Source organism: Canis lupus, chromosome 20 (genome assembly GCF_003254725.2).
Source record: "Canis lupus dingo isolate Sandy chromosome 20, ASM325472v2, whole genome shotgun sequence".
In the NCBI taxonomy this organism is placed as follows: domain Eukaryota; kingdom Metazoa; phylum Chordata; class Mammalia; order Carnivora; family Canidae; genus Canis; species Canis lupus.
The window spans coordinates 39,050,964-39,065,537 of NC_064262.1; the positions used below are offsets into that span (position 1 = coordinate 39,050,964).

At 54.7% G+C, this 14,574-nt stretch overlaps 1 protein-coding gene across 14 annotated transcripts; it reads right to left on the reverse strand.

Moving 5' to 3' along the window:
• Positions 1–2,906: 2,906 nt before the first annotated feature.
• Positions 2,907–13,333, reverse strand: HEMK1 (HemK methyltransferase family member 1). 14 transcript variants are annotated; one of them, XM_049097605.1, is made up of 13 exons: positions 13,182–13,279; positions 12,908–13,045; positions 12,072–12,174; positions 11,596–11,942; positions 11,217–11,308; positions 10,815–10,908; positions 6,579–6,713; positions 6,249–6,313; positions 5,926–5,975; positions 4,865–4,973; positions 3,927–4,022; positions 3,661–3,774; positions 2,907–3,318 (listed from the first exon to the last, which is right to left on the reverse strand). In XM_049097605.1, exons 4-13 carry the CDS (start codon positions 11,821–11,823, stop codon positions 3,225–3,227), a joined length of 1,077 nt encoding a protein of 358 aa, XP_048953562.1. In that variant the 5' UTR covers positions 11,824–11,942; positions 12,072–12,174; positions 12,908–13,045; positions 13,182–13,279; the 3' UTR covers positions 2,907–3,224. The 14 variants fall into 14 exon arrangements, with proteins under 14 accessions (XP_048953562.1, XP_048953561.1, XP_025311764.1 ...); XM_049097604.1 differs by having other exon boundaries at positions 11,596–11,947; positions 13,182–13,278; XM_025455979.3 differs by lacking the exon at positions 12,908–13,045 and having other exon boundaries at positions 13,182–13,283.
• Positions 13,334–14,574: the final 1,241 nt, after the last annotated feature.

Consider the following 14,574-nt stretch of genomic DNA (forward strand, 5'->3'; position numbering starts at 1 on the left):
CCGTACCTCTTCAGACCTGGACTCTGTAAGCCACAGCAAACACACTCAAGTTATGATGAGACAGCCATGGGTTTGAGGCAGGGACTGGCAGCAGTTAATGGCTCAGGGTTCAGATAGAGGCGAGTGGCAGAAAAGGGTTTGGGGGGCACACATCAATAGAGCAGCTAGATGAGCCCTCATGGAGAAACCCATGGGCAGCTAGGACAAGCATCCAACTGTGAGGCAAAGTCTCGGTTTCCTCAACTGTCAGCAGAGGGGATGGAGTGGCTTTCAGAGTACATCAGTCAAGGACTCCTTCACTCGGTGCCCATGCTTAGGGCTTGGCTGAAGGAGGCTGGACAGGCAACAGGCACATCCCTCAAGACCTCAGGGACCTGAAGATGGACTGTACCATCAGTTTCATGACACATGCCAGAGGGGACAACTCAACTCAACTCTTGCTCTGGCCCCAGGAAAGCAGGAGGACAGGGCAGGTGAGCCTGGCTTTCTCCAGGCAGAGCCACCAGCCGTTATGGCCTGGACCTCAGGACATTCAAGCCATGTGAGGAGGGACAGGAGAGGCTGAGGGAAAATCTGGGCAACCAGGCTACCAACCTCTCAGGGGCTCCATCTCCAGAGGGCAGGTAGAAGTCAAGAGCCCAAGAGTAAAATCCCAGCCTTCCCTCCTTTCCAGACTGCCATGACTCTGCCTGCTTTGCATTGGTGACAAGCACCTGACAGACCCATGAGGGTACACAGGCCCTCCATCTCCCCACATCTGCTCTCTGAAGCAGCAGTGAAAACACTCACAGTGCCCCATGGAAGGTGCATCCCAGTGACTCCTCAGAACCATCCTATGAGATAAAGCATGTGGTCCCGTTTATTAGGTGTGGAAGCCAAGCTGAGGGAAGTGAAGTGAAGTGAAGTCACCTGCCCAGGGTCACATCTTGGCGAAAGGCAAATGCCGGGATCTGCACAGGTTGATGTGGCTCCAACATCAGAGCTCAACATTAAGGCCCAATCAAGCCAGTGGCTATAGGCTTGAGGCCCTGCCTGTCAGTCCACTTGGCCTGAACCTCTTTACCAAAGGAATCAAGCTTTCTGGGAAGGGTTGTCCCCAAAAGTGGCTCCTGCTTCAGTGACCCCAGCTGTCCCTACATTGTCACTCTCTTCATTATGTCCTTTTAAGGTGCCATATCCACATGCTTGCCAAGACCTTTCCTCAGTGATGGGTCTGAGGCCAGGAGGTTGAGACCATCAGGGAAGCCAGCACTGGCAGAAGTGTGGCCCAGGCTGTGAGACCAGGGGTTAACTGATGGCTAGGTCAGGACAGTGGCCCTGAGATGCTGCTAAAGACAGCACGAATCGAAGGGCACAGCAGGAGGGGAAGGGCAACACCAGTAAGGACCTACATAGGCAAAGGTCCGAGAGCAGAAGGGGCTCTGAAAGCCAGAAGCCTACTCTGGCTGTGTTCTACACGGCACCCTCCCAGGTTCCTTCCAGACAGCTGTGACAGGGAGTCCCTGCTCCTCCTCTGAGGAGTCCCTGCAGCTGGGGCTGGGCAAGGGGCATGATATTGGAGCCCTGGGAGCTGCAGTGTGGTCCCTGCTAAGCCACAGTGTGTGTGTTTGTGTGTGGGGGTGTCATTCAGGCCAGGTAGGATCCCAGCAATATAGATCCCAAAGGCAGGGATCTCACTTCCCATCTCCACTTGGCTACCTCACAATGGGATGTGAAGCAGGCCATATCTCTTGGGGAGTCCCTGTCAGGAGAGTGAGAATTCAGATGCCAGCTACATACACCACTTGGCTTACAGAAAGTAAAATGAGGCTGCTACCTTGCACTGGGCTTGGAACCAGTAAGAGCCAGCTTCTTGAAGGAAAAGGAACTGTCCTGGTGCAAGACACAGCCCTGGAACCCAGCATCCTGGCTCCAGCAGAGGATGCTGCTCACTAGACCACACTGCCTCTGGCCACCGCACCATGAGGTCAGGCCCTTGAAAATGCCAGTGGGGTGAGCCAGTCTGGTCTACCACATTCCTCAGGACCCAACCTGATGCAGGTTCATACCAGCACTTGCCAACTTGGAGGTTTCTGCCACTATGGACAGAAGGGCTGGGCTTTTAGGCCTCCTGGTGGTCACACATCTGCACAGACCAGAGCTGGGGTCACAACCGGGTGCCTGCTTTTCTGGACCTCTCACTCTCCCCAGCCCCAACCAGGGACAGATGGGTTATCTGAAACTCCAAAGTCAACCTGGAAGGAATATTTTAGCCAAAAACTATGAGAATAAAAAGTAAAGGGACGCCTGGGTGGCTCAGTAGTTTAGTGCCTGCCTTCAGCCCAGGGCATGATCCTGGGGTCCTGGAATCGAGTCCCACGTCGGGCTCCCTACATGGAGCCTGCTTCTCCCTCTGCCTGTGTCTCTGCCTCTCTCTGTGTGTCTCTCATGAATAAATAAATAAAATCTTTAAAAAAAAGAGAGACAGAGAGAGAATAAAAAGTAAACATAAACCCTGCTCACTCCTCACTGACACAAGCCTCCCATTAAATAAATGCGGATATGTGATAAGAGAACAGTGCAACAAAGTCCCTCAGCCCACTCCCCTCCTGCAAAGCAGGCAGCTGTCTCTGAACTGAAGTTCAGATGATATTCCTGTGCTCAGAACCTAAACGCATCAGGGAAGTATGTGGGAGCACATCTGGGGCAGTGGAGGGCTAAGTCAACCCCAGAAGTGAGCTGCTCAGAGCCGTGCACCCTGAGATCCAAGGCCAGGAAGAGCACCCATGTGCCATTCTCCACACTGTGCTCCCAAACCCCCACTGGCTGGGAGACTGATGGATTGAGGAGGAAGCTTTTACCCCAAGCACTGGGGACCAGGGGGTCAGGGGACCCACAAATCACAGTAACAAAACATTAGATCACTATTTGTTGGTCTCTCAACACTTTATTGGCCAACCTCCCAACTTCCCCAAGGCAATTCCACCCACAGAGACATTGAGCAACCTGCCCTTGGCCACACTGATGTGATGGAGCCAGACTGGGATCCTGGGCCTGCTCAGCTCTGAGCCAAACTATAGATGCCCTTGTTCTTTGCCACTCCACCCTTGCTTCTACCCTCAAGTCTCCTAGGATATATAGAACATACAGAAATGTAGAATCACAGAACCATGTGAAATGTCAAATGCACCTGGGTTCTGGAAGGTACCATCACCTCCCTCCGAGTAGCATTCCAGGAAGAACTATCAGCCAGGCACTCTGGCAGGCTGGGGCCCTGGCCAGGCATCTGCAGGGCAGCCACGTTGTGGCCCAGACCTCTGGATATGCAGGAACCGGGGCCTAAGGAGACAGAAATAAGAGACCAATTACTGCCTAGGTCCCAGGGGATGAGCAGAGTGGAAACAGCACACTCTCCCTATAGCCAGAGCTGTAGAAAGACAAGTGTGGGGCAGCCCCGGTGGCGCAGCAGTCTAGCGCCGCCTGCAGCCCAGGGTGTGATCCTGGAGACCCAGGATCAAGTCCCATATCGGGCTTCCTGCAGGGAGCCTGCTTCTCCCTCTGCCTGTGTCTCTGTCTCTCTCTTCGTTCTCTCTGAATGAATAAATAAATAAATCTTTAAAATAAATAAATAAATAAAAGAAAGACAAGTGTGGGGGTGGAGGTGGGGTGGGTAGAGCTCACCTCCCACAGAAGTCTCTGCGCATAGCCACGAGATCAAGGGACAAGTCAGGCTGGCTCTGAAGCCAGTTGCCAACAAGCTCTGGGTGTCTTGGGTCCACTTCTAAGAAGATGCTCCTACATGGGGGAGAAATGGGTCAGCTCAACCAGGCTAGAGGTAGGACCTGCACTTCTGCATTGCTTGGGCAGGGAGGACTGGGATAAGAATGACTGTTAGGACAGGCCCAGTACACACTGGGACAGATCCAGGAGACCTGCCCTATCCATACCCAGAGTCCTTCAGGAGCCAACGTGCCAGGGCCAAGATGTGGATAATGATGTCCATGCCCTCCTCCCCACCATCCAAGGCTAGTGGGTCTTCATAGCTGAAGGGGAAACAGAGGGAGGTGTAAAAAGTGTGGAAGAGCTAAGCAGGGCCCTCCACAAAGGGGCCCTATGGAACTTACACTCTCTGCCTCAGAAAATCTGAGGAGCCAGAAGAGGGGGCCCCCAAATGGCAGCTCTGATTCTCCTACCTCCCACAGGCAGCACCCCACCAGGCAATGCTGGGCGTTCTCAGTGAATCCCACTGAGAGCAGGGCATGAAGATCTACCCACAACAAGGTTGTTCCCATGTTTGGTCTGGAGAGGCCTGGAGCTGGCCCAGACCACTCCTGAGAACCCAGAAAAGGGGAGCCAGCACCCTGATCTACATTACCGCTGCCCTGTCCAAGGACTCCTGGGCTACCCTTGGTTCTCAGTCCCTGTTTGAGAACAGGATGGCTCAGAGCAAAGCTTGGAGTAGGGTCTTAGTCCCAGCTTTCCTGCTCCGCCCCCACATGGCCCTAGACCAGGCATCTTTCTTCTCTGGGCCTCAATCTTCCGTAAAATGACATACCCATCTGAGCACCTTCTATGTATCCTATACCACATCTGTTATGTCAGTCATTGCTAGGTCTTCCCCATGGCCCTACAAAGCTCTAACACTCGCCTTTCAAAAGCCAGAAATGAGGCTCAGAGAGGTTCAGTGATTATCCAGTGTCTTAAACGGGAAAGCAGAAGTCAAACCAAGCAGATTTGTGGGCTCCAGAGTGAGCCTCCCTTGGAACATCGCTGCCCCTTTCAGCCCCTTCTCCCTCCCTGTGCCTCCCAGTGGTACAGTCCCCCAGGGTAGACACAGCCCACTAGACCCTCTCAGGCCCAGCCTCCCTCCCACCACACCCTGCACCTGCGGATCTCAGGGGCCAGCTGCTCCATGTCCTGGTGGAAGATGTAGGGAGGGTTGCTGACAACCAGGTCCACGGGGCCCCAGGGCAGGAGGTGCGCCCAGCTCCCTTCTATGGTCAAAGGGAACATACAGCAGAGAAAGGGTGACAACTCTACTTCCCACCATGTCCCTTGGGTGTCCCTCTCCCCAAGCCATACCTTGGGCCTGTCTCTAGCCCTGATAACCCAGAGTTGCAGATTAGTGCCCAGGGTCCCCGCCTACAGATGGGTCAGGAGTGGGTATACTCTGAGATGACAGCTCTTCCCTAGAATATCCTGCCCTCTCTTCTTCCCGTCAAAAATTTCCCCAATAAGCAAAATTCAGTTCAGGTGCTACCTTCAGGAAGCCCTCTCTGATTGCTTGGTCAAAGCAAGAGCCTGTGTCCTCTGCAGCTCCACTGGCCCTGCCATACACTGCCTCATAACCAACGTGGGCTGAGTGTATGGAGGGCATGCCTGGTCTCAGTTAGTCAATTCCTGGCAACTGTTTACTGGGTCTGTCCAGGAGCCATGTGCTATACCCAGTGTATCACACTCTAGATGGTGCACACAAGGCTCAAAGATCCTACAGATGCGTAATGAAGCCAGAACTGGAGCCAGAACCCAAGGACACTCTGCAAAGGTGTGGCTGAGCCATACAGTGTCTGGGCCAGATATGAACAGGGCAGGCAGGCACTAAAGTATTAAAGTATTTTGGTCCTAAAGGCTTTCTCTTGAGCTTCTGTTCATCTCTTAACAACAAGCAAGCCCTAGTTATACTCATTAGTTATGGGGGGTTCAGAAAGTAAGAAAGGTCCTGTGGCCAATCCCTGCATGGGTCAGATCAGCCTATGATGCAACAGGGCCTTGTGTGTCCTCAGCAGGGATTGGTCTGAGATACCCCTATGTTTGCGTGTGCATGTGCGAGCACACGTATGAATGAACATTGGGGAAGCTCTCCTTTCATCTCTGCAGAATCCCCACCCACAAAGCAGTACCCATACCCAGGATCCCCACCCCAGGGAAGGTCAGTAGAGAAAGTACCTAAGGTCACATCGAGGGGGACAATCCGAATTCTGTCCAGCAACCGAAGCCTGGGGAAATGGAAAGTGAGGGTGAGCACGGGGGAGACTCCTACTCATGGCTACCAGGACTGTGAGAATAAACCCTTCTTGGACTGGCAGATCTCTGGTGCCCACCATCCCTCATAATCCTGTGGGATCCAGGCTAGGCCACCCTTCCCCGTCTCCCTTTTCTTAGGAGTGGAAAGCAAATGTCAATGAGTTTAACATCTGAATAGGGACTGAGATCAGGGCCCAAAGTTGGATTTCCCCAATTCTGACCTTCTGTCCCCTCTGCCCACCTACCTCTGAGCATTCTCCTCGGTAAGACAGATGGCAGCTTCTCCTTTATCCACAGCAATGACTCGGCTCTGCACCAAAAACAATCAAAGGGTACGTAGGAGGCAGGGTGCCTGGAGAAATACTCAACAGCTGTCCCCTCTTTGTAGCCAGAGTCTGGCCAGACAGAAGATGGGAGTTAGAGGCTGTAACCATGATGGGCTGGAGGCAGCCCTGTCCTCTCATGTGTGGCCACCTCCCTTCAAGTGCTTCTAGCAGAGATGGATGGGGAGAGGACCAGTGAGTGGCAGTCCCAGTCTACTCAGGGTGGGGCACAGGGATGCAGAGGGGGCTCACCTGGGGAAGCTGACTCAGTAGACTGAGGGAGATCGCTCCCGATCCACAGCCCACCTCCAGGATGAGGGGGCCATCTTGGGTTCCCATTGCACAGGGACTCTGGGCTACCTCCTCTAGCACCCACTCAACCAACTCCTGTGAGGCAGAGGGATCTGAATCAGAGTTAGCGTCAACCTGGCCTCCTTGGGGGTCTTGGCAGAGAGGCCCAAGCATGGTTAGCTTTTGTGTGAATGCAGAGGGGATGACTAAAGCCAGACAGCTTCATCTCCCTCTCTACACCTCAGATTCCCCATCTGTAAAACTGAGCCACTGAGGATAACCAACCTCATCGGAGTGTCTGAGGGACTAAACAGAACCGCATTCATGAAACACAGATCCTGTTCCCAGTACGTGTTAAGTGTCCAATAACCCCAGCTAGGTCCTTTATAGACAGTTTTCTGTCTCGTGCTCATGGCAATGCTAAGAACCACACCTGATGGTTCCTGGCCACTTCTTCTGTGACTGGCCCTGCTTCCAGAGCTTTCCTTCCTTTAATCTGTTGGATCCTCACAACCAGCTCATGAGGAAGCCAAGGCCCAGGGGTCAAGGCCCCTCCTAGAGCCCAGCTTACAGCTCATAGTGGCCAATCATCAGGAGCCAAAGTTTCCCCAGCTTCTTCCTAGAGCTGAACTTAGGACGCTCCCAGGGAGGTTCCCAGGCCAAAAGAACAGGGAATTCCCTTCATAGGGGTGGGGCATAGTAGAGACAACAGAGTCCTGCCTGAGCCCCATCCACACAGGGCATGGGATAAGTGGGCATGGAGTGATGGGAGGTGCCTGACTGCACCATACCTGTCTTGGAGGCTGGGGGACACTTCTAGACACTGTCACTTTGGAAACAATGGTCTTGTCCACCATCTGCCACCTACGGGGGACTGTGCATGGAAGCCAATAGAGGGAAGAGGTGAGGGCTAGAGGGGGCTGCTGCTGCCCAGAAGCCAATCGTTTCTAATGAGTAGTGGAGTGAGGCCCCAAGTAGCTGGCATGGGGCTGGAAAAGGGCAGTGTCCCTCCTTCTCAAAGGCAGCCCTGAGGAGTGATTGTCTTACTTGGGACTCCTGGGATCCCAGGCAGGGCTGGCTCAGGGAATGGGCAGAGGGGTCAGCAAGTGGGTGCTTCCATCATCTATAAAGAAGTCTACCTCCTCCAGAAAGGCTTCCTCACCCCCTGGCAGGGTCTCTCTCATGGTTTTCCTCACCATGAGTCTCAAGTCTAGGATGCGGTTTGCCTCTCCCACCAGACTGAAGGCTCCATGATGGGAAGACCAGGGATCTAACCCATCACAGCGTGTCCCACAGGCAAGGTCTGACCCTCAGGGAGGCCTCCTGACTACTTCACAAGGGCTTTGGAAAGCTCTTTCTCAGTGATTGTGGGAAGTTACCCTCTGAGTTTCAGACTCCCTCACCAGGTCCCCCCAAACCTCCAATGTCAACAGTCAGGCTCAGTGGCTCCAGGTCACTCAGATCCGTTTTCCATGTAAGCTCCTCAAGTGCTGAGTCCCAAAAGGCATTTCACTCTTAGAGGCCCCCCAATACCAGGAGCAGAGAGCTCACCTGTCCCTAGGTAGCAAGTCCAAGACAAGTAGAACTTGGTCAGTGGGTCCAACCCTTTCTATTCCCCTCACTTGCTCCCGCCAGCGCTGTAGCAGGCACTCCTGGAGACTGTAAGGGTGCTTGCAGCAATCTGGCCCCACAGTGTTGGGAATGACATAGCGCAAGCAATCTAGGGCTACAGTGGAGACTGTGGTGTCAGCGCTGAGGCCACATACTGAGCGGTTGATAGAATAGCTGAGACTTGTCAGTGGTGTGAACTTCTTTTGGTTTCCTGGCCACTGACAGACCTACTCTGGTTGGAGAATGACCTCTTGACCAGCCTCCTCACAGAGACACCCCTGACCTCAGAGACGCATACCACATATATGAACGGCCACCCCAGGCAGCATGTGAAGTGTAAGACTGGGCCTCCACTGCCCCCAGTGCCCTCTAATCCCTCTGTTACACTCCAGACCACTCGAGCATTATCTTAGCTTTGGGACCACCTGGGTGCTAGGGGTAGAGACCACCCGCAAAAAGTCCAGAAACTTTCCTCCTCACCAAGTGAAGAGCCTCCAGCCTCCATCAGCATGAAATTGGTGGCTCTTTAGGGGAGGCTGAAAGCCAAATGGTCACAGACCCAGGGCACCTCCTCCAGGTAAATAAGAATCCAAAACCATGATGGGATGGGGGATGGGAGAATGTGGGGAACAGGCAGCTTTTTGGCTCTACTGGAGCCACTGTCTCAACAAGACCCCAGACCCCCTCAAGAGATCAGCCAAGGCCTCAGCAGGACCTGGGATGGGGGATGGGGAAATGTGGGAAATAGGCAGCTTTTTGGCTCTGCTGGAGCCACTGTCTCAACTGGACCCCAGGACCCCTCAAGAGGTCGGCCAAGGCCTCAGCAGGAACTGAGTGCTCTGAGTACCCTCCATTAGGATCCTCTTGGTAGGCAGCCCCAGGAGGGTGGCACTATCTCCCGCAAGCCAACCACAGACAAGGCGTTGAGCCTCCTACACCCCACAGAGCCTCACCTCTCCAGGTTGGATAGGGATGGCTCACACTCCCAGCCTTGGGTTTCCCACTGCACACACTGGCAGGCCGAAGACTAAGCCACCCTACCACCCCCAGGGAAAGCCCAACTCATTGAGCCACATGCCACATACACCTTCACATTTCTGACTTCTGCCCCCGTTAACCAAAACTGCCTTTCAGTGGATGGAAAGAACATAGGCACCATGATCTCTCCCCTGCAACTCATTCTCCCTACTCCCTGCCACAGGCCACGTCCTTTCAAGTTCTTGGTAAAGCACCCCCAATGTGGCTTCACAATGGGGCAAACCTGGCAAGTTCTCAGAAACGTCTGTACAGTGAGGTAAGGACCTGGCCTCCCAACCACAGCCTCCCCCTCTGTCTTCCCTTTCCCCTCCCCCTTGCAGCAGAGCTGCTTTCTTGGCTCAGACCCACAGAGGAATGGGGGCCGGGGGGCCGATGAGAGCTGGAAGTCTACATCCGATATTCAGAACCCTGGAGCACATGGCTGGTGCCAGATCAGCCCTGAGGAGGACTCAAAGGTCATCACTAGTTTCCCTCCCCTGCCCTGACCCTTAGCAGCCTCAGAAGACTCTGAGTGACCTCCCAGCCAAAGTTCACATGCCTGGGAAAGACACTGGGTACCCTCCCAAGAGGCTACAGGTGGCAGGTCACATCCTGCTCTGGATCTCTGCACTCCATCCCAACTCATCCAATCTCAGATAGAGTAGCCCCATGGGAAGGATGGGGCCCCGACTGAGTCAGGAAGTCTAAATGCTGCCCCTATGCTCCTCCCCTTGGCAGCCCTGCGACTTCAGGAAGTTCTCATATTCCCTACTGTCCCTCCCAACACTGGGCCGTAAAGTGAGGACCTGGCTTCTCAAGCACATGATATGGAAGCGAATGGGGTCAGAGAGTTTCTTGGCTCGGGGGGAGAGGCTAGGAAAGTGAGGAGGGGCTCTGGGTCCCTTTTTGGGCAGGTGAATGAAGCCTGATCTTTCCCGGGAATGGTTGTATGCCTGGGTACGTTTCAAGAGACACCCCTGCTCGGAACCTGGTGCCTTCTTGCCCATCAGCCCTATCCATCTGCTCTGCTCTCTCTGGCTCCCTACAGTGTTAGGGGGAAACCCAAGAAGGGCCACAGGGAGCATCTCTCCCAGAATAAGGGTGTATCACCAAGGAATAGCACACTGGGGCCACACAATCCCTATTAATAGTAACATGAGGGACACAGGTGATTACCTGACCAGACAGTAGATCTAAGAGGACCAAGTCAGATTCCCTCCCTAGGCTAGAGGCCCTTAGGTCACACAGCTGTACCAGGCCTCTGGGTGTCCTGCTGGAACACTATCCATTTCACCCATGCTTCCTGAGAAGGAAGAGGGAATTTTTTCCCCCACCATGGATTGGGTAGGCCAGGCCTGGGACACGAGGACAGTCAGGGAAGCCAGCAGGAGACCTCTGTACTCTTGGCCCCTCCTACTCAGCCAACCATGAGACACCAGTAGCCAGAGAAGGCCTCTGAGGACAAAAATCATGGGGTCCCAGCGCCCCCTGGAGGAAATATGGGGCAAGAAAGGTGCTCAAAACCCCACTGTTCTTATCCATGCTGCCCTGCCCTGGTAGCACACCTACCTCAGTTTCCGGGCGAGGAATGAACACTGGGGGGGCCATCTTCAGACTGAGCCCTTGAAAGTCCCATTCACCCAGGATGTACTGCACAGGCATCCTGCAGAGGGGGCAGCTGGGTGATCATCAGTGCCAGAGCCTGGACCAACAGGACCACGACTGGGTTGAGAGATACCCCTTGCGGGATACCAAAAATGTCAGGGTCATGCTTCCTGTACTCCAGGACTCTGAGGCAAGGCATTCCCTCCTTCCCTTCTACTTGCCTGATCCCCCTCTCATCCATACCTTATACCAACACCTCCCTAGTCCTCGGATACTTTCTTCCTCCTGACCGTGCATGAGTCGGCCTGGTGGAAACCAGACACCTGTTCCTGACAGAGTCCTCAGGTCTGGCCCATGGGTGCTCACCTTTGCAATCGGCGGCTACTTAGCTCCTGGATGCACTGCAACTGCCAAGGGGTCAGGGGCTGTGTCCAAAGTTCTGGCCTCAGGCTCTGAAACTGCCCCACAGAGAATGTGAGTGGCTGACTCCCCAATCGAGGGCCTGACCCAGGTTTATGTGAACAATACCTGTGGGCCCAACACCAACCCATCCCTGGACCCCTACTGCCTGACACACACTGTAATAGTTCATTGGATGAATAAATAAGTATCTACTAAAAACATTCCTCCAGAAAAACCCATCACTCTCAACTCAGCATTCTCAGTGGGGCAGAAATGCCTGGATGTTCTTCCCTAGGTCTCTCCCTCCCTCCTCTTCTGCACTCTTGACAATACTGCACTTAACTGTTTTGGCTCCAAGGACATGAGCCACGATGTACTCACTGGATGCCTGGGCCTCAGGGATCCCCCTCTTCTCAAAGACTGCAGTCCAGTGCCTGACCAGTTCTTTGGCATTCAACAACCCAGCCAGAGGCAGATGGGGTTGCCATGAGCTGAAGGCCCAGCCCCTGGTCCCTCCCCTCCTCCCAGGGCCAGACAGGAGGGCCCAGAGCATTCGGCCCCCAAGCTCCATATCTTGGGGAATGATTCTCCTGAACACTCCCAAGTCCGTAAGTCTTCCTTGTGATGTCAGTTGCCAAAGATGGTCATGGACACTGGTTCCTCAAGGTGGTTCTGCTCCAGATGTGACTGCTGCCCTGGGAGAAGGAAGGAGAACCAGGAGAGCAGCTGAGCCTTGTGTGACCCACTCCCCTCTGACCTGCTGCCTGAGACAGAGCATGCCCTTGCTCTGCTAACCTCAATCCCATTTTAGACCCTCACCCATCTATTTCATTCTTCTCCTCTGTGACCAGTTATGTCTTCTTCATGTTTTTAGCTGAAGTGGGCTGAATCCGGAGCTCAGTCCCTGGCAATGCACCGTGGCCTAGGATTGAGGTTTGAACAGATCTGTTCCACCTAATGTGTGTGACCTTGGGAAAGTCATTACTTCTAAGTTCCAGTGTCCTCCTCCATGAAATGGGGGGACAATAACACCAACTCCATAGCAAGCAGTATATTATACAATGAACGTCAAGGGCCAGGAACCAGTTCAACACACAGAAGGCACTCTGTTGCGTGCCCTTAACTACTTACAAGAAAGAGAAGACTGCCTTTGCTTAGGAGCTTTGCTTTTGACATTTTCTTGTACTGTGATTGACCTGTATGCTAACCCCCCGCCCCCGCAACCCCCGTCTCACCCATAATCCTAAACATCAGGATAAACTGCCGCCTTAAAAAAAAAAAAAAATTATCACTTTTGTTAACTTTAATTTGTCACAAAGTCTAACAGAAGGGTTAAAATTAGTGGTTCCCCTGGGAAACGAACTAGGGGTGGTGGAAGGGGAGGTGGGGGGGGATGTGACTGGGTGCCGGGCACTGAGGTGGGCACTTGACGGGATGAGCACTGGGTGTTATTCTATATGTTGGCAAATTGAACACCAATAAAAAATAAATTTATAAAAAAAATAATTAAAAAAATCAAATTAGTGCTTCCCTTTCCCTTGGCACAGACCAAGGTCCAAACTAGCATGTATTAATAGAGCCCCTGCTGGGTGTCACATCTCCAAAGAGAACCTGAAAGAGAAAGGAGGCTACAAGAGGGAAAGCCACTGGCCTACCATCACCTCGCTAGACGTGTCCCACGCAGGACACAAACCCAGGTCCCCCGGACTTCAGAGGCGGCTCTGCCCACTAAGCGTTGCCCCAGGAGGCGCCCGAGGTCCGAGGTCAGGGACGCAGCTGCTTCCCTCTCAGCTCTGCAAGGCATTATTAATGACCCAGGCGACGTCGCCTCTCCCCAAGCCCGTTTCAGCATCTGTATAACGCGGGGGGAGGGACTCAAGGGTGTGGCAGTCCGGGGGCCCCGTCCCGGTTCCCACTCCTAGCGCATACCTGCCTGGAGGCTTCCCCCCGCCGGCCCGCCAGGCTGCGCAGAGGCCGGGGCTCGGCTCCCGGATATGCCGGACCCGCGCTGCGCCGAGCGTCGGAGAAAAGGGTCGGGCGGACCCGGCCGCTCAGCTCCAGGGTTCCTAGCGCTCCTGGGTTCCGCCGGGGGAGCCCTGGGGACGCTGCAGCAGCCGCGCGAGTCACGCCCGCAGCCCCGCGGGCCGGGGGAGTGCGTGGATGTGCGGGAGCTGGCTCCCTGCGGGCCGCGACCGGCGATTCTTCCTGAAGGTCACGGAAGGGACGCGCTCGCAGCCCGAGGGGACTACTCCGAGCTGGCGTTTGGGTACCCGGCCGCGGCGGCGGGTCACCAGCCAGCTCGGGTTCGAGAACCGGGGCGCCGGGTCGGTCCAGGGGCGTGGTCTAGCGTTGCCTCCCGCAGGCCCGGCAGCACGTGGACGGATTCCAGGGTTGGGGGCGGGACCCCGTGTCCACTACTCGGCCGAGGAAGCTGCCGGAGCCGCGCTGGGGGCCGGGTGGCCACTAGACCCCAGGACCGCTCTGGAGCCTCTTGCTCCCGGGTTTCAGGGTTTGGGGCAGGAAGGTTCAAAACCGAACGCCGGAGACCTGAGTTCGAATCCCGACCGTTGGCAGCTCACTCTGTGGGCCTCAGCTGTTCCTTTTACAAAATTCATGACAGTGTCCCACCAAGTGTGGTGCCGACGCCCTACCCCATCAGAATCTATTGTTAAGTAGATCACTGTTAACTGATGTTAAACATGCAGTTTCCTGGACTGGGTCCCAGACCGGAGGGGAAGGGGGGAGGGGGGCTCAGGGATCTCCTTGGTAACAGAAGCTTCTCCGGTGATCCCCATAAACTCCTTTGAAAACCCGAGGATTAGAAGGTATCTGAGGGTCCCTCCCCTGAGATTTCGCGCCATAGATGGGGGCTATTGTTAGGGGTATATGTAGTCTTGCTTGTGTCCGGCCGACCAATAATAATAATAATAATACCAAAGGCTCCCAACTTTTCTGGACTAAGCTGCCCTATTTTTAGCCCGAAGTGGGTGTCGTTTACCAAGAGCCCTCTCAGTAGAGCCCTTCTAAGCTGGAAGCCGAGCCCCCGGGAGGGGAAGCTTGTCGGTCAAGGTAACAAAGCAACAGAGGGGGGAGCCAGAGGTCAATACAGATCCGAGGACTCCCAGTACAGTGCTCTCCCCGAGCCTCCAGCATCCGCCTGCGTCCTGGGGGCACGAAGCCATCGGCGGAGGTGGAGCTCCGCGCGAGTTCTGGGGCAGGAAGGGCTTGGCCACCCCCACGGACCCCCACCCGACCTCGGCGTAGCGCACGGGTGGTCACGGGTGGTCTCCAAGACCCGAGACCTTGTGTCCGGCTCCTACTG